General features: G+C 42.1%; 1 protein-coding gene and 1 non-coding gene across 2 annotated transcripts in view; both read right to left on the reverse strand.

Moving 5' to 3' along the window:
• The window catches only part of ift172 (intraflagellar transport 172), a 70,738-nt gene extending 50,085 nt beyond the window's left edge, over positions 1–20,653 (reverse strand). Inside the window, exons 1-15 of the mRNA XM_071910549.2 lie at positions 20,579–20,653; positions 19,761–19,904; positions 18,813–18,925; positions 18,678–18,717; positions 18,170–18,235; positions 16,571–16,650; positions 16,273–16,360; positions 14,863–15,077; positions 14,331–14,454; positions 12,844–12,939; positions 11,922–12,083; positions 8,109–8,162; positions 7,494–7,597; positions 4,910–4,995; positions 1,728–1,840 (exon numbers count right to left, since the gene is read on the reverse strand). Coding sequence (XP_071766650.2) covers positions 1,728–1,840; positions 4,910–4,995; positions 7,494–7,597; positions 8,109–8,162; positions 11,922–12,083; positions 12,844–12,939; positions 14,331–14,454; positions 14,863–15,077; positions 16,273–16,360; positions 16,571–16,650; positions 18,170–18,235; positions 18,678–18,717; positions 18,813–18,925; positions 19,761–19,904; positions 20,579–20,617 — 1,524 coding nt within the window. The 5' untranslated portion in view covers positions 20,618–20,653. The remainder of the gene's footprint in view (positions 1–1,727; positions 1,841–4,909; positions 4,996–7,493; positions 7,598–8,108; positions 8,163–11,921; positions 12,084–12,843; positions 12,940–14,330; positions 14,455–14,862; positions 15,078–16,272; positions 16,361–16,570; positions 16,651–18,169; positions 18,236–18,677; positions 18,718–18,812; positions 18,926–19,760; positions 19,905–20,578) is intronic.
• A 1,026-nt stretch (positions 20,654–21,679) lies between these two features.
• On the reverse strand, positions 21,680–21,751 carry trnaa-ugc (transfer RNA alanine (anticodon UGC)). The gene has a single exon. It is a non-coding gene; the product is annotated as a tRNA-Ala (tRNA).
• Between the last annotated feature and the right edge of the window lie 4,471 nt (positions 21,752–26,222).

Raw genomic sequence — 26,222 nt, forward strand, 5'->3', positions numbered from 1 at the left:
GTACTTGACATGCTGGAATTGTCAGTTCTTTGCTGTTTTATACCCCCATTTGCTCTATACTTATTTATATTCTGTTTCTGTGTGTTTTTGCTTGTATCCAATTTTCCCATGGGGATCATTAAAGTTTCATCTTTCCTTAGCTGTTCTCAAATCATACCGATTTTAACATGGCTGTGGGAAGGCAACATAAGGTTTAATTTGTTTAATGAGTCTGCGGGAAACACTACGGTGGTTTCTCATGTAGTTTTTGACCTCACAACCAGGGTGGGCAATTAACACCCGCCACCCACCAAATGTGGGTGATTTTGAGCAGTGGTTGGTAAATTTGTTAGGTCCACCAGCCACTGTGGTGGGTCAACAAAGTTTGCCCAAACTGGGGAAAAAGCAGTTTTTTCTTCTTCCCTTGACCACTCCCAGACACCATGCTTAGCAAGGTAGTTTCAAATTGTTTCGATATGAAATCTCGTTACCAAGAAAAACATAAAATAGGGCAGCCTCACCGTCTAGATAAGACCTATTAGACATAAGACATATTGTTGAATAGGCCAGCAGACACAGATAATAAGAGAAGTGGTGTGTTGCAGCAAGTGAAGGAGGAGACATCGGGGACAAAGGAGTAAAAAAAAGATATTTCAATGAGAAGTTGCGACATGATGAGCTCAAGGCAAGATGCGTGACTGGCTGGTTTCCATCTGTCAAGCCAAACCATGTAACATAACTATCAAATACCTTTTGGTAGGGAACTCAACAAAACAACAAGACAAAAGGCCTGAAATCACTACCACTAACTGAAGCAGAGGTAGACAAGGCAGGTTGAGGGAAAGTGGGTACATAAAAAAAAGTAAAGACCTCATCACAAAATAACTCCTGGAATGCATTGAACATCACAAACTGATAATATCTAACAGAGTAACACCTATTCCTAACATACCACGATGCGACAGAGCGAAAGCGACTGAGTGACGCGAAAAAATAAATCGAGAACATAACTTTCTATTGTCTTGTCCTCACTGGTTGAGTGTGACAGCGAACATTCAGTGCGATGTCACTCAGCTCTGTCTCATTGTTCACTCTGTCTCTATTTCAATGGCATTTCGCTGGTGTACACCCGCCTCCTATGTACTACCATTGGCCGACCGAACCGTATGCTCACTGCCTTTTCCGGGTTACCACAGTACGCTACAAACATGGAAGTGCTAGCTACAAAAAGATCACTGAATGTATGCATTGAAAACCTCCTTGGGAAAGGTAGGCAATGCCTTGGGTATGTGGTTGCACTGACCCCAGGTCAGATAATTAGCTTAGATAATCACTTTCAACAATGCTCAGTGTCGGCAACGAGAACGTAGTATAGGATATAAACTCTATCTATCCACAATAACAGCTGAACATCTGCATTATTATTAACAATATTATTAACAATAGAATTAGCAAAGATACTCACTCATTTTCATGCAGAAGTGATGAGGAAAAAGGCGCAAAAATGTTGAACCAAAAAAAAAAGTTCGGACATAGCCAATTCTCGGCATGTCTGGAAGCGGTGTAAGAGCATCCGAGGGTGGATATTATCATCACAATAGAGTGCCTCAAACCCTGTTTAATTTTTAATATACTTTATTATTTATTATTTTGTTTATTATATGCCCTCTCTGCCTTGGTGCCTCTAGGCCTCTCTCCCATGGTTTCCTCTCCTTAAATCCCTCAGGGCGTGGATGTTTCATTCTCACCCGCATTTTCTTGTCCCTGAACAGCAGTTTGCGTCCCGTCTCGTTCAGCTCCAGCCAGTCGATCTTGGAGTCGTGGCTGATGGTTCCCAGGTTGTAGCCTCCGGCCAAGTCCACTGGAGGGAGGGAAGGGCCGACAGATTAGCTAAGCAGTGAAGGTGTAAGCTAGGCTGCTACATCAGTTTGCCATGTATCAGGCTGATAATGGTCTTTTATCAAAAAACAACAACATCGGCTAGTCAATCAATCAATCGGCCAAAGTATGAAGATAGGCCTTTTAGTAATCCAAAACTATGTATAAAATAATGAAGATACAGAATGAAAACTGCATCTGCATCTTTTAATTTCTTGTAAAAAGTCATTTTATTTACTAAAAATAAATCAATGCATAAAATTACATATTTCACTATTTGCATTGCGTAATTTAATTTGAACATAGAGTTCAGCCTATAAATTTGTTTGGCTCCAACCATCACTGAACTAATTACAAAGACAATTGAGAAGGAATGTTACAACTGTCTAAACTTACAATATTACCATACTATGCATGTGTAGAACGGGAGCACCTGCTAAACAATTTTTTTTTTTACTAACTTAAAGACCCGTCTGGATCTTACACCGCTGTCCGTAGCTTATACCAACACCTTAAACATTACACTGTTTTGCCTAAATCAAATAAGCCTCTCACACATAAAAAGATATGGGTCTGAATGTGAGATTCCCATTGACCCACTCCCACTCCCATTGAATTCCAGCCAAAAAAGAAGCAGTTTAAAGACGGAAGTAGTTGGAAGTGACAATTGCTAATAACGGAACCATAGAAACTGCATTTTTGGTGTAATGTAGTTTGTTGACCGTTCGGGACCAGCAGTGATCGTATAGGGCCTAGATTTTTTGTGTTACTATTTTAACAGGTATGATAAATGGGCAGATTTTGAAATTGGATCGAAATATGGGAGAAAATCGGGAGAAATTAGATCATGTGAGAACACCGGGAGAGGGTCAACGATTGGAGACCGTGGAGCACATCGGGATTTGGCATTGACTACATTGGGAGAAAATAGGGGGGGAAATTGGGAGAAAATAAGGGTAAAATAATGAACTAACCATCCAGCCTATAGAACTGCTACAAGTTCTAATTTACTACTGCTAGCCGCCCATCTGCTATTGGCTGGTCTCTGTGCCAGGTGATGTCACCACCTGTTGTACTCCTGGCACAAAGACCAGCCAATAGCAGATGGCCAGTTCAATACCCTACTTTTCACCATTAGGTGTCAGGCTTCACCACAGATTTGGGTGGGGTTTAGTTACTCTTTAACATACTGTATGCTAAAGTGTTAGCATGCGCACCGGACAGAGATACTTATCAAACTCACAGAAATGACTGAGACAAAGGATTTTTCCCCAGTATGGCGCCAAACTTGGCAGCCAAAATTTAAACCGTTTCAGTGTATGGTCTTCTTCAGCAAATGATGTACAGCTATTCATTTTGCCTATCGCTTGGCTTATTGTTATGAAAAACCACGTGAGATATACACAAAATTGGCCCAACCCAATTAATGGCTGTGGCAACGCCAAGCTGACTTTTAGATGAATCCTCTGCAGCGGCGGAGAGGCTTGGAAGCAAAGCCTGGCCTCCGCTTTAATCTGTCCTAATGATGATGCTGACAAGGCCGGTTCAAAAGACAAACCCCAAAGATTTTACACTTCTTTAAACAAGACTGGTGGAGAGAGGGGAAGGGATAGAGATGGAGATGGAGGGAATAAAGTAGCTGGGGGAGGGCAGGAAGGTACAAAGGGTTCCCACCATGGATCTGATGCAAAATTCCATGACTTTTTCCATGAAGTTGGAGTGCTTCCATGACCTAAAAATGTTCTGTCTTCCTGGTTTGTTAATGTTGTTTTTCAGTCCGATCTCCACTCCAGTTGGGCTGAAAACCATCTAATGCAATGAATTTGTGAAACAGTTGCAAATATATTCTGGTACATTCCTGTAAAGTGGCCCATTTGTAAAATTCCTTGATATTCCCTGACTTTCCCTGTCTGGAATAAAACCTCTCAAAATTACATTATGTGCCAGGAGTCACATGACCGGTAAGAAGCCTGGGTACACGGAAGTGGGAGGAAGGAGGGCGAGAGAGAAAAGAAAAGGATGGACGGATGGAGAGAATGGTGTCTCGGAGTAAAAGAAGAAAAAAGCAAGAGCGGTCCTGTCCATCAAGAGGGACGAAATAAATTGGATCGAGGTTGATTCTCATTTTCACCTGCCACTGAAGACAGAGGCGTGCCTGTGCACACACAAACACACCCACACACACACACACACACACACAAACACAGTCCGTCTGGTCAACATAGCAGCTTGACAGACGGACGGGCCTGGACTTCATTAGCACAGGAAGTGGCTACGCTGCGGCTGGGCACACGCACACACACGTGTGCACACGCACACTCTCACACACACACACACACACACACAGGGTAGCAGATGGTTCTGGGCTCAGCACTGGGCATGGCTTCAGACTGTGGCATGCACACACACACACACACACACACACACACCACATCGAGCAGCCCAGGGGTTGTATCCAAATTGAAAGTCGTTCTCTCAGGGAGAGGCATATGCCTGCTTCAACAGAAACTTACAAACATACACACACACACTTCTGAGTCCAGGCTAAGCAAAGGGTTCCCTAGGCTGGGATGGGAGCAGAGGGGAAAGAAGAACAGAGGATAAAAGAGGAGTCAAGAAGAGAGGAAACAGGTGTGTGTATGTGTATGTGTGTGTGTGTGTGGACCAGTTAAAATCAAATGGTCTTTAACATAATCAATAGGCAGCACAACAGCGTCAGCGTCCTACAGTGTTCAAATGTCCTTTGTAAACTAACAAAAGCTGCAGACTGAAGCTGCTCTCCATTTAAAGGTGCATTGCGTACTATTTTTCCTGCCCCATACCACAAATACACCATAATATATCTGCGGGGGTTGATCAATACCAATGACTCAACGATTACTTGGCCAGATGCTGAGATTTCTGGCTTTCAAAACTCACCACGGGCATCACAACACATTTCAGCTACAGTTCAGTTCTCAGGCCTGAAAATGGTCATATTTATAGATATTGAATACATCACCCCCCCCGACACACACACACACACACAAACACAACACACACACACCCTTACCAATAGCGATGGTCTTTATGTCGATCAGGTACGCAAGCTTCTTGTTGTCTTCAACTCCTCTCTGCTTCCTCTCATTCAGACGGACACTAGACGCACACACACACACAAGCACACACACACTTTTAGAAAACCACTGAAAAAAACGTATTGATCAATTTAACATAATTGAACATAGATTAAACATAAGTAAAGTAAAGTCACCATCAACTCAACATAATTGGATTCAGCCTCTATTCATCATTGAAATTCCAAGATCCCCATGACCATAACGTTGTAGTGCTGTAGTGTCCAGCCAGAGGCTAGGAGCAATCAGAGTATGCCGTCACCTGTTAGTTACCATAGTAGCAGTCGGCTATTAGCCAGAGACAGAGGGACCTCCACTCTTGACACTTTTGACAGGGCTGAATACATTAGTGTGGATCTGTGCTGACTGACAGGCTGAATACATTAGGGCTGATCTGTGATAAAATGACTACCTTCTCGCTGGTTAAACTCTTGTTCAGCCTCACTAAAATGATGCCTAGGGATTTCTGCCATGGCTCAATACTTCCATCTAGAGGACAATGCTGGAAATACACCAGCAGAGATTGTATTTGAATGGCATAAATGATTTGTTGAATAAATGACTTTGGCAATTTGAAATTTAATGTGATTACTACTGAATTTAGAGTTAAACTATATTTTCAAATTCAGTTTGTTCCCTGAGTGACGACTGGAAGGCAGCTAACTCTTTCAAGGTTGCTAAGAGTGGGTTAGGACACTTCACTTTGCCAACCACAAGAGAAAGTCTTCCAACTTTTGTCAATTTTTGTATGTATGTTTGTATGTGAATCGTGTTGGGAAAATCATATCAATTTGGCAATTCTAGCTAAAACTGACTGTTGTCTAAAACCATGTGAACATGTGGCCTAGTGAGCTGCTAGCTGTTGGTAGTTGCAAATAGCGAACTAGATTGCTGGGAAGCTAAATGTTTGATATTCTACACTGCTACTGCTATATATCCAAATATGACAATGCTGCAGCAATAGGCCTGCCAGGCTGTGATACACTACTTTTAAAGCAATATTCCACTTAGTTTTAACATGGGGGTTATTTGGCACTTGACCACCAAGAAAACCAGAATATAAACTAATCACCAAGATCAGATGCAGCTGCACGAGTTTGTAGCGGTTGTAGTGTTTGAATGAGGCCATGAAAATATACTGAAAACTGACATTTAACACGTTTGTGAACAGATTCAACAACAGATCCCGCTTTTAAGACAATAAAGCAGTAATTTGGTCGGTCGTCATTTTGCATTTCTATTCTTGGTTTAGACAAAAATTAGTATTTAAAAATAAAAGTAGATCCGGTCTCCCAAGCAGGAACTATCTCTCCTAAATGTATCCCTCCCCTAGGTTTTCCTCTATCAATAAAAATGCTATTTGGCAAAATTGTGTTCTCAAACGTTGGACCCATAGTCAATTGAAAATCACAGTAGCAGGATCTGTTGTTGAATCTGTTCACCAACATGTTAAATGTCAGTTTTCAGGTTATTTTCGTGGCCTCATTCAAATGAATGGGAAATAAAAATCCGAACGCTACAAACTCGTCCAGATTAGTTTATATTCTGGTTTTCATGGCAGTCAAGTGCTGAATAACCCTCATGTTAAAACTAAGTGGAATATTGCTTTAAACAACAATAGCTGTCTGCAAGGAAGCAAACTGATGTATTGAGCTTTCTATGTAGCTCACTACTACTAGCTAGGACACAATTTGCAACTCTTTCATCAAGTGGGGAGAATAAGACTTGATTATTGGCAGAGGAGATGAGAAGGCACAGTGTGGCTGAATAAGTGACAAGTGTGTTAGGCCAGTATTGGCAGCCATGGAGGAGATGGCTGCCTTCCAGTCGACACCCAGGGGAAAAAGTCCCTTGTGCCCAGATGTGTGTCTCAGGAAGCTGAAGACACTGAAGCTGTTCTCAAATCATTTACAAGGAATAAAACTCCACTCAAGACTTCTTATGTTTTTCCTTTGGTCTAAATTTGAATAATAACAATAAGCTTCTGTGTGGTTCTTATTGTGAAATTCTCTTCACTCTTGCCCTCCTCCACAGGGAGGTCAGAGGTCTGCTACAGAACAGCACACCTGGAGCTGGTAGGGATTCAGTGTCTTGCTCAAGGACTTTTCAGCAGGGTGGATGCTTGCTGTCATGTAGGCTTGAACTGGGTGGACCCAGTAGACCCAATGTGCTCTGTTCTTCCTTGTATGGAGAGAACGTCATGCCTGACTCAATTAAAATATCTGGCAGTTTAATGTTGCCTTGCTTACCTGGTAGAAAATAATTTAAGACCTTTTACGAATCGCTACGGTGACCTGGTAAATTCGGCATATAGATGATAACATTTGAACTTTAGTCCACCCTGCTCATTACTGTATATTTTTCCCCATTATGACAATGCAATAAAACAATAACTGAATCCATCCATGTCTGTCTGACTACTTTCTGTTTGTTTTGTGTTACCGGACAAACCTGATGAAGTGTGTTTCTTTGGTGTTTCTAATTTGATGAGGTGTGTTTGTTTCGTGTGACTAGCCCTACCTGATGAGGTGAGGGTTCATAAACTCGGTCCTGACTGAGCCCAGGATCTCGTTGTTAGCGTACTCCACCAGGCTCAGCTCCCCGGCATTGAAAATCATGCATACCTGAAAAAATAAAATACAACAGAATGGTGTGGCACTATTCCATGCAACTTATTTCTTTGACCTAGGAAAAATACACTTGAAACGTAGTGGGGGAGATTTAAAGCCTATCCAGCAAATTTGATTGCTCTAGGACTTACGGTACAGATGTGAGGTACAGATCGTTTAGGCAGTAGTACTGATCAATTCTACAATAAATATGTAATCAATCAAACTGAATCATATCCATTATATCAGAGATGGGCGACAAAGACTGGGCCAGATAACCATTTTGTATAAAAGGACAATATCGGCCCCATCTAATCCTACTTTAAACTATACAATATGATATTCTACTTAAATACTTGTGTGCTCCTTGACAAATATTGCCTTGGCGCTGCTGTAGTCTACTAGGATAACAGACAGGTAGATGCATCTTTCATTATTCATCAGCCAGGGAAGTAGAGAAATCTGCACATCATGATACACTAAGGTGTGTGTGTGTGTGTGTGTGTGTGTGTGTGTGTGGTCCTACTGTTTCGTTTTCAAAGAAGAACTTTTCGTTTCCCCCGGAGCCAGGCCACGGCACCTGAAAGAGAGGCAGCAGACTCACATGATGGAGCAACACTCACACCAGCTGACCACCAGACTTGATTTCAAGGTGAACAGACAGACATTCATTGTCTATGAGAAGCTAGTAATCGCATGCACACAACATGACAGGTGTTGGGCCAGGCCATGTGGTCAAACAAAGGAAAGGCCTACATGTAAGATTGAAAGCCTAAACCACCGGCCTAACAAGGGAATCAGAAACCTGAACTCTAGCCCACCCGCTGGGCTGGGACCTTAAACAAAGGAAAGCAGCACCAAAATTCCAACAGGCCCTGAAGTTCACACCTAGGTGCGAACTGGCTGAAACCCAACCTCTGGTCTCTCATTGGACGAGACTCGGGAGAACCCCGGGATGTCCCCATGACGTCACCAAGAGTATAAATTCCAGAGATACCTTTCCTCATCGCCCCTTATTGCGACCCCGTTGCTAAACAAGGTGGTACCTGAAACGTTCGAACTGTTCTTTTGTTTAACCGAGGCGCAGTCTTCAACTCGCGGGACGAGACCAGACTGTTTAGTGTTAGCCATAACACTGTTGAATCCAGAAGGATTAGACTTGCTGTTCGAGTATCCGACATTCTAATTCCTTACACGCACTGCCGTGTGTAGCAGACCTGCAGAAGTGGACTGGAAGAGAATACAGCTAAGGACACTCCTTCCCTCCAAGAAGACAACGTAAGGATACGTTTCTTCAACCAAGTCGACTCCTGGCTGACATCTTCGCTGCCTACGAGGAAAGCCAGCTGGCCGTTGTTCCGTGCACGAAGAGATAACGGTCCCGCAGATATCCTGGGAAAACCCCTGGATCGATAAGATGGACTCAACCACACACCAATCACTCGAGAGTGATTCCCAAGTAAGAGGCTTTGGTTCTGGGCAGAGACTAGAATAGGTGTGTTAAATAAGCTTACTGATCAGAAGCTGTATTTATGCGTATTGGGAAGCGCATCGGACGGCCACGTCCATATTATGCTGTATGAATAATACGTCAATCATTATGCTTGCTGCTTAATTTGATTGTGTGAATGTAAAGCTGATTTGTGTTCAATTGCATGCCGCTGAGCTTGCATCCATGTTAGTAGCCACCGTATAGAGCCAATATACTGCATTTTACCAGTTCAAAGACCAGTAACCCGGCGTACTATTTCCAAGTCGTACCCCGAGTTCCTGTGTGGTAAAAGGCTATTGTTGTGTCTCTAGACGGCGAGTAGAATCTCTAGGTTTACCCTGAGTGTTCCCCCCTTACTCTCTCTCTCTCTCTCTTACTAACCCACACACACACACACACACACACCCACATCTCATTACACATTCATTGCTACCTAAGAATTAGATGGTGTTGGTTTAGCTGCCTAACTCCAACTCCATCTTGGTTCCAAAGCCCCTTTGTTCAAACTGCGCGGTCACAGCCGCCATCTTGAACTCTCGCGAGACGTTCCACTCACATGGTCACGTCGGCCATCTTGCCTTCTCTCTCTCTCTCTCTCACACACACACACACACACACACACACACATACGCACGCATCCATACGTGCCATATGCTGTTTGTGCCTTTATGCTTGCTAGTTAGACCTATAGTTATAGTTGTATAATAGTTGTTGATTAACTGCAGTGTTATTGATTATTGATTGATATTACTAAAGTTAAATAAACTCTGTTATACTTTTAAAGAGAAGTTGTCTGTGATTCCTTGTGTATATGTGCTGTAATAACGGCTGGTTGTGAGGGCCTGTGTACGAATTCACCCTTCACTGTTCACTCATAAATGTACAGTGGTACCTAAACACTGTCATTTGGGGGTGAACAGCCATTCTGAGACTGTATTGAAGGTTCGGTTATTGGTCCCTGATTCCAGGGTGGTGCCCCGTTAATATTGACTCCCGTCAATAATTTTATGAATATTAATAATTTCACAATTATTAATTATTAATTGCTAATAACCAAACCTGCCCCTATCAAAGCCCAACACAGGATAGGTTGTGACGTGAACCAGGCCCGATATGGAAATGAGCACAATGGTCATAACATGAGAACCAATCACATTTGGGCAAAAATCTGGTTCTCACATTCTCTCAGTCATTACATTTTTGTTCCTAGTTCGACTTCAACTTTGAATAGAAGGTGTGCATGGAGATCCCATTCAACCTTATTTTTTTGTTTACAACATGTAGCTAGCTGGCCTACCTATCCCATCACATCCAAACAGCTGTAGCCACTTAGATAGCTCGCAAGAATAAATCATAATTTAGGTGTTAATTGTTTTCCAGACATATGATTATGGATTATATTACATTTGTTTCTAGTAATTATAGCATATTATAACATATTATAACATGATTAGGGATGTCAATAGAATATGGCAAGAGAATATTTTTGACCGGTTACGCATGTTGGTCTATAGGTTAATTTGCATACACCAGTGTTGCCAATTTGGCGACTTTGTCGCTAGACATAGCGACTTTTCAGACCCCCCTGGCGACTTTATTTCTCAAAAGCGACTAGCGACAAATCTGGCGACTTTTTCTGACCATGGGAAGCAATGTTAAAGTGTTGAATCCCAAAGCATTTGGCAATAAATTGGTTCGGCTGATGCCGGTTTTCTCTACTTGCTTGTCTAATCCAGAGAGGTCTGACGATCACAGCGCTTCCCACACACAGCGTAGCTCCCTCCCTCCACTGAGAGCAGGGACTGTAGGATAGGGTCCACTTGTAATTGCTACCGGCATACGCCGAAGCTGGCCCGGGTGGGCAAGGTCAGCACTTAATATTAAAACGGGCTACGCTGCGGGGTGCATAACAAGTGCAGATATTTATATGCAAATTACAGCAAATGGACAGCACTTCGAAATGCGGCGCCAAAGCTCATCTATCTACTAAAGCAAGGAATCTCTGTCTGTCTGTGAGTCTGACTGAGTGTGTGAGTGTGTGTGTTCTTCGCATATCTCGAGAACCGTTCGTCCGATCTACTTCACACTTGGCGGGTGTATTGCTGGGGACCCAAGGACGTGCAGTGTCGGATTTGGTACAATTTGGATACGCGATAAGTTAATTACTAATAAACTTTGAATAAACAAGCGAACAGCGCTCTGTGCAGCAGCGGGGCGAACGGGCACTGCACTAGTTGAATCAATGGAGCGCCGGACTAAAAGGAAAGCGCCACTTTCTGGTATTTCACGTAATTTTGCGTTTTTTCTTAAAAATTAACCGGTTAGTTACCGGTTAATGGGTGTCAGCCTATCGAAAGCAAAATTAACCGAAACTGACATCCCTAAACATGATACAATAATCTTTTCGTTGATTTTTTAATGTTTCAAAACGCTACATGTAGCACCTCTAAATATTAAGCAAACCTCTATGGAATCTCCAGCAATTGTGCAGTTATTTCCAAATAAATAAGTACAATTTTCAAAGAGAAGAGTGTTTTGTGTGTTTAAGCCACTGGCCTTGAAGTCTGATTGATTAGACACCAGGTATGTTTGATTCCTACCTCTATGAGTTAATTGGATATTGGGTATGTTTGATTTCTACCATTTCAAGTTAATTGGACACCAGGTATGTTTGATTCCTACCTTGCTGAGTTTATTAGACATTGGGTATGTTTGATTCCTACCTCACTGAATTCATTGGAAACCACGTATATTTGATTCCTACCTCGCTGAGTTTATTGAGTGCCGGGTATGTTTAGATTCCTGGCTCTCTGATTCTATTGGACACCAGGTATGTTTGATTCCTACCTCACTGAGTTTATTGGTCAGCAAGTCTCCCAGCAGTAGAGTATCGGAGGTGTGGGCCACCAGGTAGCGGTCCTTGCCCATGATCTTGACCTCCTCTATCTCATAACCATAGTAGGACTTCAAGACCACTCGGGTCCCTGAGGACAGGTTCCTCACAATCACCTAGAAGAGGGGGAAGGGGAGATGAAGCAGAGGATGGAGTTGGTGAGGTGGAGGAGGACAAAGACAAAGAACAGTTTACAATGAGGAAATCTATTTCTATATAAGAGATATGATGGTGGTAAAAATGATTCCTGACGAAACAGGAAAGCATCTCATCTTCCAGTGAACCATTTTTGGGCATGTTCACACTATTTCACATTTTTTGTAGAAAAAGTGCTGCCTAAACTGCTTTTTGGGCTGGTAAGAAAAAGCAGGTTTGTTCTTGTTTGTTGTTTGCTGCTACTTCCTCTCTACTTTCATTTTAATTCTGCTTGTGGTCGTTGTCATAAACAGTCAGTCTGATCGTCTCCTCTTCTTCAATGTGACTGGCTGGTCCAGGTCATGTGGTCTCCGCTAAAAAGTTGAATTTTTCTCAACTTTAGAAAGCTGTGTATCAGTGTATCAGTTTATTAATAATTCAGAATCTATCTAAAATTGGGTGCAATTTCCCAAAATCTCAGTTTGTTGCCCCTTGGATAAATGCAAAATTGAGATTATGGACCCAGTTTTTCAACTTTTTCATTTTTGTTTGAAAAAAATGAAAACTGTGCATGGGCTATTTTCCATTTCAGCAGCATGCAATTTGTTAATTGCCATGGGGAGAAAACCAAAGCGAGGACTGGACTTCTCCTGCCCATCGTCTTAACTTTTTGCGCAATGAAAGATAAGATAGTTTGGTGGTTGAGACAAATATTTCAATTTCCGTTCTCTCTCTCTCTACCTGGCTCAGGCCAACGTAGGTCATCTCAAACTTGTTCTTATAGATGTTCCTCCGCAGGCAGCAATCAAACTGTTCCACTCCCCCGCACAGTGTTCCCTGTAAAAACATAAACACACACAAAAATAACAGGGTTCATTAATATTAATAACCCCTCTGTTCTGATTGGCTAACTGTTTCAAGAGTGAAACGTGAGACACCACAGCCCGGCAGCTACAGGTAGGGAAAACTCTCCGGTAATAAACAATGACAACCGCTCAACCGCTTTGAAAAAAACACTTTGTGACACCACAAAGTTACGGAAGTCCAAACGGCTCGTTTAGAGGCTCGCTTTTCTAACGTGGATTATGTGGATTTAGTTGGCGACTGTGCGTTTTGATACTTTCACCATGTTTAGATAGCACATCCAACTCCTTTAGAATCAAAGAGGCAAGGGGAATCCTGTTTTACACGATATGGGACCGTTAAATTACATTTGGCAGAGAGTTACGAAACAGAGCCTTGACAACAAAATAAAATCTATTTCTACATTTGTTCTGAATTAAATGTTCCCATTCAATACGTTAGTTGTCTGACTGAACTTATTTGATGGCAGTGGCATTAGAGGCACATTCATCACATTTCTATAAATGTGTCTGTCACAACCATCAGCAGTCCCTGTGATGATAAATTGAAACATTTGACAACTGTAAAAACATTCACAGATGCATAGATTTTCAAGCAATTTTGTCAATGTTTTAGATTCAACTGTTGCATTGATGTCCACTTGGGAGATGCCCAAGATGTGTCACATAAACCAAATATTATAAGGGCATTACATGTAGAATCATCATCTGTGTTGTTGTAATAGTTGAATGAAAATGTTTATGGCATTGTTAAAGAGGGACAGAGAGAGAGAGAGAAAGAGAGAGAGAGAGACAGAGAGAGAGAGAGAGAGAGAGAGAGAGAGAAAGAGAGAGAGAGCACAGGATTAAAAAATAAAGCAGAAGCGATGAAACAATTCTCTACCTTTTGTAGCACTAAACAGCCATAAAGTCACAGTATTGATAAAATCATTTGATAAAAATGTTTTCCTTTTCTCATTTTATAATTTTCAGGTTAGTTATCCACAATAAAATCAAGAAATAAATGGTCATGTTGATCAAAAACTGACGTGAAAATTTTAAAAGATTAGATCAAATAGTAAATTTAAAAAAAATAATTAACTGCCACTTTGAAGGTTTTGGCATTTCCAAAATTTTGCTTTGGCAAGTAGAATGTGCATCACTGGTGTGGGTCAAAGAACTAAAATAAGATGATATATGATGATAATTTAAATTGATTAAAATAAATCATTAGCATTTGATAATATTTAGGCTATTAGATTTCTTTAGAGGTTTCGATGCAATGGACATCGAGGAACTATCCCGCTGAAGAGGTAGTGGTTAATGTCCCACTCTTGAAGAAATACATGTACAGAGAAAGTAGAGAAGAGCAGAGGAAGTACTTACAGCACAGAGGCGTGATCCGTCTTTCTTCCAGGCCAAGGCAGTGATGGTGTAGAGGTTGGGAATCTCTTTAGGTTTGGCTTCGTCCCACACGCCCCTCCTCGGAGCCCAGTTAAACACCCGCAACCTGGACAATATGTCAGACGTAATAGACGTTATTAGGACAGAAAACTTTTGTTTGACATATAGATTTACCCACAGATACCAGCATTCAGATATAGTTAGGTAGATGCCAGGCATTTGTCACCGTGGGGGAGAGTTTCTATGTTTGGTCCTGAGCTATCTTTCCAAGACTAGAGATCCAGGTCCAGCTGAACCCTTGGCCCACACTGCCACCTAGAGGCAGATATTTTCACACCTTAATATAAGACTCAATCACTGGCCCATTTAATAAAAGTCCAGTACCAGCCCCATCTAATCTGTCTAACCCTAGTCAAATACAAAATTGTTAAGTGACCCTTTAAACCCACATGAGCAGAGAAGTAGCACAGCTTTGCCATACTTCTACATCCGTATTGAGAGAGAATATACTGACCGGTCATAGCTGCCGAACACTACAGACTGCCCACTGGGGCTGGTGGCGGCCACGGTGAACTCCTTCTCCGTCCGATCACGACTGTAGTCAAAGGTCTGCTGGATGTGGCCCTCTCTGCCGTAGGCCACCACCTTCTTATCACAGCCACCCACCATGATGCTGTTGGCACCCCAGGCCAGGGCGTAGGGAGGGCACGGGTGCATCAACAGCTTACCCTGTGTCAATGCGTGTTAATATGTTACCCTGTGTAAATATGCGTCTGCCTTTACACAAGGAATATGACAAAAATAGGATGACAGAGAACATAGACACCAAAATCATTCATGTGTCCCCAGTAGATCATTGGCTCCAGTGCTCCATACTATCACTCAACATAGCACTAAAGTATTAACATGGAGCCTACTATCACTCAACATAGTGTATGCTAAAGCGTTAGCATGGAGCCAACTATCACTCAACATAGTGTATGCTTAAGTGTTAGCATGGAGCCAACTATCACTCAACATAGTGTATGCTTAAGTGTTAGCATGGAGCCAGCTATCACTAAACATCATTGGCTTCGGTTAGCATGGAGCACCGAAGCCAATGATCTACTGGGGACACAAGGGTGTTTTGGTGTCTATGTTCTCATCACTTAATGGATAAGTTGACCAACAGGACAATCTAGCAAAAATTCAATGAACCCTGTGGGGAAATTGAGTTGTTGCAGCAGAAAATAGCAATAGGATACAGCAAAGAAAAATAGAACATAAGAATATAGCAAATTAGGTATTAACACAAGTGACGATGGCAGAGGTTCAGAAAGACTGTTTGACATCATCTAGTTTGCTCCGAATCCTCCAGATCCGTCCCACAGAGCAGTGCGTGTATATGTCATTGTCTACTCTTGTCAATTCAAAATTCAAAATTCTTACCAATAATCTTATTGGTAGCAAAGGAAGGTAATGTATGCAAAATACAAGTTAGCAAGCTAACATTAGCTACTTTTTTTATTCTCTCTTTGTAAACGGTGTGTTTTAAAAAGTCACTATATAAATAAAGTTTTATTTACTTACTTACTGTACTTGGCGACATGTTGCAGCCATCACTGTCATTACCCAGCAAGCTAGCTAGCATGTCAGCAGAAGTTCATGTACAGAAATATTTTGCTAGCGTTACTTACAACATCTTCATCATTAGCAGCTTTCAAACCAGATGATGTCAAACTTTGCATCTTTATCAATCTCTGCCATCCCAACACTAGAATATGTTAAGTAGAATATATGAATGAACAGTAGCACATACTGAGGCAAGGAAAAAAAATGAATGAAAATATGTACGATATGAAAATATACCAAAGATATGAAATGCATGCAGTATGAGATAAGTGAAATGAGGATAAAGATGAATGATCTGTTAGGCTGTGGGTACCTGAGACTCCCCTGAGCCTTCATCATCAAAGAAGTAACGCACCACAGTCCCATCAGCATGGCCAGACAGGATGCCCTTACCAGGAACACTGAGAACCAGGACAACATTTCTTACAAATAGCACTCAATGGAAGAGAATTTGGGCCATAGGGCAGTTTGTTGGTTGAGATTTCCACTTAAAATCCAGGATAACACAACAATGTATTTTCAAGATTACAAGGATGGATGTGTTTTATCCCCCTTTAATCTTGACTGAGAATGGGGCTATATGAAAAAAAGAACATGTATAATGCATTTACTTAGAAGCCAGTGAGACAACACACGACTCTGTGCCGTAGATGGTGGATGACTTGTTAGTTTGAGTGTTGGCAAGGCGAACCTGTGAGAGGAGATAGAAAGCATAGAATAAATATCCTTTAAACATACAAACATTCATTTTTCATTTACAGTTCGAAATAGAGTTCCACTGAGATGGGTTTATGAAGGTCATTAATAATATTTTTGGTTCGAAGCTGCCAATATTTTGTGCCAATGTTCAATATCATTAAATTTGCCCATTTTCATGCCAAACAATTCCAAGGACTCAGTGTTTCCCACAGAGGTTTATTGTTGTCAGGGTAGAAAAGCCTCTGAAACAGCATTTCGCCTAGATCATGGGACACTACTACTACTACTACTACTACTACTACTACTACTACTACTACTGTTGCTACTACCACTACTACTACTACTACTACTACTGTTGCTACTACCACTACTACTACTACTACTACTACTGTTGCTACTACCACTACTACTACTACTACTACTACTGTTGCTACTACCACTACTACTACTACTACTACTGTTGCTACTACCACTACTACTACTACTACTACTGTTGCTACTACCACTACTACTACTACTACTACTACTACTACTACTACTACTGTTGCTACTACCACTACTACTACTACTACTACTACTGTAGCTACCACCACTACTACTACTACTACTACTACTACTACTACTACTACTACCGTTGCTACTACCACTACTACTACTACTACTACTGTTGCTACTACCACTACTACTACTACTACTACTACTACTACTACTGCTACTACTACTACTACTACTGTTGCTACCACCACTACTACTACTACTACTACTACTACTACTACTACTACTATTGCTACTACCACTACTACTACTACTACTACTACTACTACTGTTGCTACTACCACTACTACTACTACTACTACTACTGTTGCTACTACCACTACTACTACTATTACTGTTGCTATTGTTGCTACTACCACTACTACTACTGTTGCTACTACCACTACTACTACTACTACTACTACTACTGTTGCTACTACCACTACTACTACTATTGCTGTTGCTATTGTTGCTACTACCACTACTACTACTGTTGCTACTACCATTACTTCTACTGTTGCTACTACCACTACTACTACTACTACTACTGTTGCTACTACTACTGCAATTACCATTACTGCAACTACTACCACCGCTACTATTTCCACTACTACTGCTACCACTGCTTCTATTGATGCTACTTTTGCTGTTACTACTGTTGATAATAATAACAATAATAATAAAAACATATTCATGCATACATGTGGAATCTGATCAAAATATAATTCCCATTGATAACCAGTGTAGTATTGATCAATTCTACAATAAATATGTAATCAATCAAACTGCATCATATCCATCATATCAGAGGTGGTCGACACTGACTGGACCACATCCCATTTTTAATAAAAGGACAATATCCACAAACCAATGTATCGGTCGAACCCTATTCTGAAACAGTAGTTATCCAATTGTATTATTGATTTGAGAATAATACAATTGAATAAGTAAGTGGCAAGGACAGTGTGAGAACTTACCTTGCCCTCAACTAATCCAAAGACAATAGCGTGCTCAGCAGGCCAAAGCAAGCAAGTCACAGCACTCTGCAACACATAAGATACAATGATATATTAAGAATATTCATGACTGATGCTGCTTTCCAGAGATTGAAGCTGGAAATTCCGACTTCCCACTAGGAAAAATGCAATGGAACGGCACTTCAAGTCAGAATTCCAAGCAGGAAACGCTTAACTTAAAAATCCTAAAAATACACTTAAGTTTGACTTTCTGCATCGTATGACCTTAAATCCATCAAAACACCAGTGTAGTAAATGGTTAAACGTATAAATTTGAAATTTAAAGTTGCACTTGCAGTTGCTAATGTTCTATGCTAAGTACAATAGTTAGCTAACATTACCAATTATCATTGTTATAACATTAGCTGTTGCTTGGGTAACTGGATTTTAAGTTGGGCAAAGAAAATCTCATAGGCGTCCGTGTTGCTCCCCTGGTTTTTCCGAGACAGAGACTTTTGTGTCTACTTACCGTCTGAACAAATTTGTTGCAAATGGCTTTCTTGTCACCCCTGGGAGTGAAGATAACACCGTCAGTTCAGCTGCATCAACATACGCACCACAATGAAATTGAATATGGAAAATGAAATCGGCCAAAGCATATTACCAATCCTCTCCTATTCTGTAGACGAAGATGATGTTGTCAGACTGGCCAATGGCAATTTTAGTGGAGTCAGGGGAGAAGACCATGTCCTTGACAACATAGCTCTGCTTTCCATACTGACAAAAGGATTTCAAAACCACTGGATTATTATTACACAGTTACAATTAAGCCTGCACGTTCATGCAATACACAAAAGGGATGATTCAACAGCTTAGTTTCCACTTGAGATAAATTGCTAGGTATAAATGGTATGTTTGTAATGTCCTCTATGTGCATGAACAGTATGTTAGAGCACTCATTCACCATATTATACACAGTTTAATTGGGATCTTGGTTCATCACATATCCCTCTGACACTGAAATTTACTTTGAATTTACTTAAATTCAAGGCAGGAACTGAAGGGCATTACACATGCAAGGATGTGCTCTAGGGTTGGATTGACATGGGCTTTTGAAGGCTGATACCCATGCTTTTGTATTGAAGTAACCGATAGTATGTACAAATATTCATAATCTTTAATTTTCTACCAAAAAACACAAAAAAAGTAAAGTATTCTGTGTTTCCCGTAGCATTGTATTGTTATCAGGGTGGTAAAACCTCTGAAACAGCATTTAGACTATGGGACACTAAAACTATCCATTGAAGAATAAGAATAAAACTTATTTATGCACACTGACAAAAATTGTCTCATTAAAATCAGTTCAAGTTAAGGGCTCCCCATAAACAACCACTGTACTTTTGATCAATTCTAAAATACATATAAAATCAATCACGCTGTATCCATCATATCAGAGGTGGAAGACACTGACTGGACCAAACCCCATTAACAACACCATATATCAGTATAATACATTCTACCACTGCTGCATTCCCCATAATAGAATGTTGCAGACCTGTTAGTGGTGTGTGAGTTAGATAGACAACATTATGTTGTGCTTGTCCTGTCTTACCTTGGAGTCTAGGGGCTTGGTAGAGAACTTGTCCCTCCTCTCTCCCTGCTCATCATACAGTAGCACCACTCTGTCTACAGTGCACACAGCGAATTTGCTGTTATTTGGTGCCCAGGCCATGCATGTCACTTTGGCAGCACCCTCCTGTAAAGGGAGACACACAGTCAACATGCAGACGCAGACATGTACACTATCACCAAACTGACTGCTAGAACAGCCTGGCATCACGTTCACTATGCTCGTGGCTAGGAACTGAGTTTAGCTAATCTTAGTCTCGATATGTTTGGGTTTTTTTGTATGGACAGACCATCACGCCAAACATCATAATAAATCTGGGAATTGAATGCTGCGTTGCTTATCGACAAGCGCAGAAACCTTGTGTGACATGACTTATGCGATTTTTCGAATCGTTAGGATCCACTCTTAAATTCGGCATGCATGCAATACACTAAGCGGTACTTATTTCAATAAAATTGCAACCTTTAGAACTGGTTAGCCTACACAGTGGAAGGCGGTAGCGAACGAGCAGTGTGAACTAGGTTAGCTAATTGTAAAAGTCGAGATTTTATTCATATTAAGGGTGGCTTAGTGGATCAATTGAATGCCGAATTGACACGTGGACGCTGTTAATTTGTAGAAGGTTTTAAGTCATGTTCTACGAGGTGCGCCCCTTTAACGACGAGCAAGGCAGCATTAAATTGACAGATGTTTTATATGAGTTTGGCGTGACCGCTCTCCATACAAGACAGCCGAGAATATCATGGCTATAGCTAACGTTAGTTTACAGCTAACAGGAGCTAACATGTCACTAAACTTACCTGGGGAGTTAAAAGCGTCTTAAGATGTTTCAGTTGCATTTCTGGAAGTATTCAGGAAGTATTACCCATACAGGGGCAATGTTATAGGTGTGGAAGATATAACGGAATCTCAAGATTATTGCTATTCTGTTGGACAGCTCCAAGCTAACGTGGAGGACATCTTTGCAGTAAACATCGATCTCCTTAGTTACCGTTGTCTAGCAGGGGCGGAGCTTTATGATGCATTTAAGTCCTGTGGGAAAAACTACCTACTAATCTAAGGTACTAATCTAATTGATGTCGTTTTTTAAAATAATTGTAATTAAATATTATGAATGCAAAAGCGCAAGTGCATTATATTTCAAATACTCTACTCCCTGCTTGGACCCCACTTCAGTGACATATGGTGCTACAAAGTACGGAGTCGAAGTAGAGGAGGACATATTAACTTGAGTAATGAAACGGGGCTCTCAAATTCCAAAGTAGTATTTACCAGAGCCATATAGAGAGTCTCTCTATATGGCTCTGGTATTTACCAGCTGAAAGCTGAGGTATACGGAAGAGGATTAGGGCCACATGTGAATAAAGTCAGAATTCTGAGATTAAAGTCAGAATTCTGACTTTAAACTCAGAATTCTGCGAATAAAGTCCGAATTCTGAGAAAAAAGTCAGAATAAAGTCAGAATTCTGACCTTTAGCTCAGAATTCTGACATTAACCTCAGAATTCTGAGTTTTTTCTCAGAATTCTGAGATTAAAGTCAGAATTTTGACTTTATTCTCTTTTTTATCAGAATTCTGACTTTAATATCAGAATCTGACTTTATTCTCAGAATTCTGAGATTAAAGTCAGAACTCAAACAAATTTTTCACGTGGCCCTAATCCTCTTCCGTAGAGCTGAACGGTATTTTTAGTAGGACGTATTATTTTCTAAGTGACTTGAATGCAGCATTAGGAAAACGTATGACGGAATCACGCAGGTGACACGGTTAGCTTGTATCGATGTCTGATCCATGTCTAATCTGCGCGGAGTCTAGTTTATATCCTTTCTATGCAACAGAATAATTTATCTGTGTTAAGAAAATAATTAAAGACCACATTGCTCCATGAAGAAAAAGAGACCTGGAGATGCCGGGGATTGAACCCGGGGCCTCATACATGCAAAGCATGCGCTCTACCACTGAGCTACATCCCCTTCCGTGTTGACGGAAAAGGAAGTATCTCATTTTGTTCCAAATACCACTGAAACACATTACTGCGTGATAAAATCATTTACATGCAGTTTACCACTTTTTTTGTTAACCCACTTTTCTTTTGATAAATAGGGTTGAGATGTAAGGGAAACTCGCACTCATATTTTCGAGTTGCCCTATGATCAGTGCAATTGTCTTTCAGCCTGGTTTGGACCTTATAGTTGTCAAATCAGGCTGAAAGGCCCTTCCACCGATTAATTTTTAATACATATTTTAATAGAAAAATACGGGATTTTTTTTGCTAATAGGCTATTTGTGATTATTGATACATGAATCCCCCCATAGAGTGTTTTTTTGAAACCGGAAATCTTGAAGCTATATCTATAAAAACAATCACATCAGAGCAGCACCCATGGGTGGATTTAGTGAACTCACACCCCTGTCCACTTTTAAAATGTTCAGGTACTACAGGAGATGTGTGGATGTATTCAACTTTTATATATTCTTTCCCCCCCCCCCATTTATTTCCCCCCGACAGAAAAGAATGGCAGAGAGCAAATGGTGACATCTGGTGGTCACATTGTAAACTAAAATAAACTAAAATATTTATTCAACTTTTAATTTCACTTTTCTAGATTTACATATCTTCTTAAGAATAGGGTTTATCCTTGTCTGTTGGACAATACTTACTCATTAACAGTGATGTGGGGCTGCGGCCAATGAAACATGGCAGAGCTCACTTCATCTAGACCCATGTGGCTTGCCGTACACGCAAAATGTCAACATACAAGTTCAAATTTATTCTACACGTTCTCACATCGTATTCTACAACTTCTCACATCGAGTCTACAAGCTCTCGGGTTTTGCAACATAAATACCTTCATACTGCTGTGACCCTGACTCCAGATGAGTTTGCTGAAATACTAAATAAGAGGAGAGAGATTGGGAGGAATGGAGAGAAATAGAAAATAAATTGATCAGTCCTAATGAAGAGAAAGAAGGAAAGAGAGAGAAAGAGAGAAGTTCAGAAAAAGAGAAGGAAAGACATTTGTGAAAAACAAATCTAAATTTAAGAACAACACAAAAACACATTTCAAATATCTGTTATTTGACCTTAATGTTGAGCATTTTCGATGTGACATGGTTCATACATCGGTCACAGACACCGATGAGTTGGTGACACCCTACTGTAGCCAGTGCTTCACAAATTAAACTGTTTTCACCCTTATCATGATGATGTTGATGTTTTTCTGTAAGACACCGACCCTAAGACCCTTACTTCAATTTCTTCAGTTACAGAAACTCTTGCTCTAAAATACTCCCAGTTCAGAATCAGAATCAGAATCAGAATCAGAATCAGGTTTATTGCCAAGTAAAGTTCACAATACAAGGAATTTGCCTTGGTATGTAGGTGCATACAATAAACATGGAGAAAAATAGGAAGTAGAAGTAAAAAGCACAACAAGTACTGTAGTCAAGTCAAGAATATAAATATAAAAAATAAAAAAACAAAAAGAGATATTTACAATACAGAATGTGAAAAAAATATATATAATAAAAGAAACATGTGCAATATATCTGCCATTGAAGTGTAATGGAAAATGGGAAAGCTGTACAGTTAGTGCAGGGATGTGCAAAAAATTGGCCAGAGGAATGTTTACTGTACAGAATGTATAAATAAATAATGAACGCATTGAGTCAGATGTGGAGACTGTACGTTTCTGTAGCGTGTAGTGCCTATGGGGGGAGGGGGCAAGAGTCCGTGTCAGTGGGGATCCTGGGCCTTGTTGATGAGGCCAGCTGCGGACGGGAAGAAACTGTTCTTGTGGCGTGAGGTTTTGGTCCTGATGGACCGCAGCCTCCTGCCAGAGGGGAGTTTTTCAAAGAGTTTGTGTCCAGGGTGGGAGGGGTCGTCCACAATCTTTCCTGCTCGCCTCAGGGTCCTGGAGGCGTACAGGTCCTGGAGAGATGGCAGATTGCAGCCAATCACCTTCTCAGCGGAGCGAATGATACGCTGCAGTCTGCTCTTGTCCTTGGCCGTAGCAGCAGCGTACCAGATGGTGATGGAGGAGGTGAGGATGGACTCAACGATGGAGGTGTAGAAGTGCGCCATCATCGTCTTTGGCAGGTTGAACTTCCTCAGCTGCCGCAGGAAGTACATCCTCTGTTGTGCTTTCTTGGTGAGGGAGCTGATATTCAGCTCCCACTTGAGGTCCTGGGTGATGATGGAGCCCAGGAAGCGGATGGACTCCACAGTGTCGACTGGGGAGTCTCTCAGGGTGATGGGGGTGAGTGGGGCCGGGTTCTTCCTGAAGTCCACAACCATCTCCACTGTCTTTACAGCGTTGAGCTCTAGGTTGTTCAGTCCGCACCAGGACACCAGGCAGTCGATCTCCCGCCTGTAGGCTGACTCATCCCCACCAGAGATGAGCCCAATGAGGGTGGTGTCGTCCGCGAACTTCAAGAGCTTGACAGACTGATGACTGGAGGTGCAGCTGTTGGTGTACAGGGAGAAGAGTAGAGGGGAAAGAACGCAGCCTTGAGGGGAACCGGTGCTGATGGTCCGGGAGTCAGAGACGTGTTTTCCCAGCTTCACATGCTGCTTCCTGTCCGACAGGAAGTCTGTGATCCACCTGCAGGTGGAGTCAGGCACACTCAGCTGGGAGAGCTTGTCTTGTAGCAGAGCCGGGATTATTGTGTTAAAGGCAGAGCTGAAGTCCACAAACAGGATCCTGGCGTAGGTTCCTGAGGAGTCCAGGTGCTGGAGGATGAAGTGGAGGGCCATGTTTACTGCATCGTCTACAGACCTGTTGGCTCTGTAGGCGAACTGCAGGGGGTCCAGGAGAGGGTCAGTGATGTTTTTGAGGTGTGACAGCACAAGGCGCTCAAATGACTTCATCACCACAGATGTCAGGGCGACGGGTCTGTAGTCATTAAGTCCTGTGGTCCTTGGCTTTTTGGGGACGGGGATGATGGTGGAGGTCTTGAAGCAGGCTGGTACGTGGCATGTCTCCAGTGAGGTGTTGAAAATGTCTGTGAACACCGGAGACAGCTGATCAGCACAGTGCTTCAGGGTGGATGGAGAGACAGAGTCTGGCCCGGCTGCTTTGCGGGGGTTCTGTCTCTTGAAAAGCCTGTTAACGTCCTTCTCCAGGATGGAGAGAGTCGTCACTGTGGTAGGGGGGGAGGGGGGCAATGAGGTGGGCAGCTGTGGAGAGGTGTCAGGACTGTCCCATTGTCTTTCAAAGCGGCAGTAAAACTCATTCAGGTCGTTGGCCAGGCGCAAGTCGTTAGCAGAGTGGGGGGCTCTAGGTTTGTAGTTGGTGATCTGTCTGAGCCCTTTCCAGACAGAAGCAGAGTCGTTGGCTGAGAACTGGTGTTGGAGTTTCTCAGAGTACCGTCGTTTAGCTTCTCTCACCGCCTTGCTAAACCTGTACTTTGACTCTTTGAACCTGTCTCTGTCCCCACTCCTAAACGCTTCTTCCTTCTCCGACCTTAGCTGTCTGAGTTTGGCTGTGAACCAGGGTTTGTCATTGTTGTACCTCACCGTGGTACGTGATGATACACAGCTGTCCTCACAGAAGCTGATGTATGACGTCACAGCCTCTGTGTACTCGTCCAGACTGTTGGTAGCAGTCCTGAAAACCTCCCAGTCAGTGCAGTCCAAGCACGCCTGAAGATCCTCCACAGCTTCACTGGTCCACTTTTTTGATGTCCTCACCACAGGTTTGCAGAGCTTTAATTTCTGCCTGTATGCAGGAATCAGGTGGATCATGACGTGGTCAGAGTGTCCCAGTGCAGCGCGGGGGACGGCGTGATAGGCACTGCTTACTGTGGTGTAACAGTGATCCAGAATGTTCTCCTCTCTGGTCGGGCATTTAATAAACTGTCTGTATTTGGGGAGATCATGGGTGAGATTTCCTTTGTTAAAGTCACCGATGACAATAACTAAGGAATCCGGGTTTGTCCGCTCCACACACAGTATCTGGTCGGCGAGCGTGCGCTGTGCCTCCTGCACGTTGGCCTGCGGTGGAATGTAAACACCGACCAAAATGAATGAAACGAACTCACGAGGGGAGTAGAAGGGTTTACAGTTGATGAAAAATGATTCCAGATCAGGAGAACAGTGCTGTAGAATCACTGACACATCCTTACACCATCCGCTGTTAGTATAAAAACAGATACCTCCACCTTTCGTCTTGCCGGAAAGTTCCTTGTGGCGATCCGCTCTGAAGAGTTGGAATCCTGCCAGCTGCAGCGCAGAGTCCGGTATCGATCCACACAGCCACGTCTCCGTGAAGCACAGAACGGAAGATGAAGAAAAGTCTCTGTTCTTCCCCAACAGTAGCTGAAGTTCGTCCAGTTTGTTTCCCAGTGAACGCACGTTAGAGAGAAATATTCCCGGTAACGGTGTGCGAAGTCCGCGTCGGCGGAGACGCACAAGCGCACCGGCGCGTTTTCCTCTCCTCCGGC

Source organism: Centroberyx gerrardi, chromosome 18 (genome assembly GCF_048128805.1).
Source record: "Centroberyx gerrardi isolate f3 chromosome 18, fCenGer3.hap1.cur.20231027, whole genome shotgun sequence".
NCBI lineage: Eukaryota > Metazoa > Chordata > Actinopteri > Beryciformes > Berycidae > Centroberyx > Centroberyx gerrardi.